General features: G+C 48.0%; 1 protein-coding gene across 1 annotated transcript; it reads right to left on the bottom strand.

Moving 5' to 3' along the window:
• Positions 1 to 470: 470 nt before the first annotated feature.
• On the bottom strand, positions 471 to 1539 carry LOC147879169 (aquaporin-7-like). Its single transcript, XM_087372303.1, has 3 exons — positions 1048 to 1539; positions 768 to 980; positions 471 to 710 (listed from the first exon to the last, which is right to left on the bottom strand). Exons 1-3 carry the CDS (start codon positions 1537 to 1539, stop codon positions 471 to 473), a joined length of 945 nt encoding a protein of 314 aa, XP_087228429.1.
• Positions 1540 to 1797: the final 258 nt, after the last annotated feature.

Here is a 1797-nt window from a genome sequence, read left to right as displayed (position 1 = left end):
ATCAGATGATGGAGGTAGAGAGGTTACGGAATGCTTTTGTGTGAAGAACAAAGGCATGAGAAAATATATCGTTAATGATTGAATGCATCGTCTGCGAAATCAACGTAATACAGGTCTGTTGTATTGATGTTTTGTCGTGGAACTCATCAGATCCTTAGGTATTCGAAGATGTAATTGTAACCAGATAGAAAATAATTATGGGCACTGACTACCATAGCGGCTCACAGTCAATGCTACGCAGTAAACGTAGAACAAATACCTGACGCAGATAAATACCGAAGCAGTAGGTGATTATATCCCATTGGGTGCGACAACGGCTGATTGTATCTAGAAAAAGGCCAAGTGACGCAGCGTTGAGGCTCTATCAACAACTTCCGTTATGTTGATATCTATCATCCAATGTATGCTTCTGCTCTTTGAAATACCGACACTATCTTGGAAGTAATATCACAGGTCTGAGGCTTTCACCGTCATGAGCTTGATGGCTTTTGAGCTTCAAGATCTGTGGCATCTGCAACGCGAGTGTGCCCACTGCCGCTAGATAAAGATCTGTCATTCAAAGTGGGCTTCTTCTCTACTGTATCTGCGGAGTCTGGTTCAGAGCAGGGAGGGTTTTCAGGCTCATTCTCCGTGTCCACTGATTCGTACTCGAGGGCCTTGATGAATTTGAAGAATCCGGATGCGAGGATGGCTCCTAGGCCAGGTCCGACCTAAATATTGATGTTAGATGTGTTTGCGTAGGTAGCATGTCTGTGTTGGAGACTTACCCAGTATATCCAGTGGTAGCTTGGAAATTGGCCAATAACGACGTCTGGTCCGAATGAACGGGCTGGGTTGACGGAGCAGCCAGTGTAGTAGGTGCCGAACATCTGGGCAATGAAGAGGGCTAGTCCGATACCGATGGGTGCGACGAAGTTCGCGGCATGTTTCTCGGCTGCTAACATGAAGATGGTGAAGACGAGCTCGCATGTAAGGAACATCTGTTGTTGTTGTTGTTAGCTCAGACTGAACGTGGACATAGTGGTATGGTTGCACAAGAATTCATACCTCGATGAAAACGCCTTGGACTATTGAAGTACCATCACCGAGCTGTGTCTGGACCTTGAGCGGACCAGGTGTCAATCCAGAAACAACGGCAGAAGCCGCGATGGCTCCGGCAATTTGTGCGACAAAGATGACGATTGATCGTACCCCCGATACGGCGCCAATGAGAAACATGCCCAGTGTGACTGCTGGGTTGAATAATCCTCCACTGACGCGAAAAAAGACCCAAGCATTGACGGCGAGGCTGAAGCCAAAGACCAAGCTGATGAAGAGAAGCTTGCTCGAGTCGGCGGCAAGGTTCGTGGCTGTATTCTCACCAGCTTTAGGAGCGTCATTGACAGTGGCGAGACCGCCCATAGCAAACAGCAGGAACAGGAAGGTTCCGACGAACTCGCCAGCTCCTGCTACTACGTGGGCTTTCACCCTCTTCGAGAGCATGTTGATCATCCTGACCACGATGTTCTTGTCCATCGGCTTATCCTCCATATTACGCATGATGGCGAGTAGTGCTGGTGTTTGTGGTGATAGGAGAATGGATGATGCTTTTTGCGGAAGTCGACTGTGACGGCCTTTTCTCGATTGGGATTCTCTGCACTCTTCTTATAGCACAGGACAGCCACTTAGTGTCATGCTGTCATTGAAGAATGATATCAGGTCGTGTCTCCAATTGTGATAGTGCATAGGCACGGCGGGTCTTAGCTGTACATTGCATATACAGCTCCAGCCTGGCAATTTGCACAAACTGAGATCCAT

This window comes from Dipteris shenzhenensis, unplaced genomic scaffold (genome assembly GCF_047967505.1).
Source record: "Dipteris shenzhenensis isolate YYH24624 ecotype China unplaced genomic scaffold, Dip_SZ_1.0 scaf0080, whole genome shotgun sequence".
NCBI lineage: Eukaryota > Viridiplantae > Streptophyta > Polypodiopsida > Gleicheniales > Dipteridaceae > Dipteris > Dipteris shenzhenensis.
Note: the sequence above shows the minus strand (reverse complement) of the source record. Positions and strands in the feature narration are given on the sequence as shown.

Coding starts and splice junctions, on each gene's coding strand:
- LOC147879169 (XM_087372303.1), bottom strand. CDS start 1,539: ATGCGTAATATGGAGGATAAGCCGATGGACAAGAACATCGTGGTCAGG. Junction 981..1,047: donor TCCAAGGCGTTTTCATCGAG/GTATGAATTCTT, acceptor CAACAACAACAG/ATGTTCCTTACATGCGAGCT. Junction 711..767: donor GCTACCACTGGATATACTGG/GTAAGTCTCCAA, acceptor ATCAATATTTAG/GTCGGACCTGGCCTAGGAGC.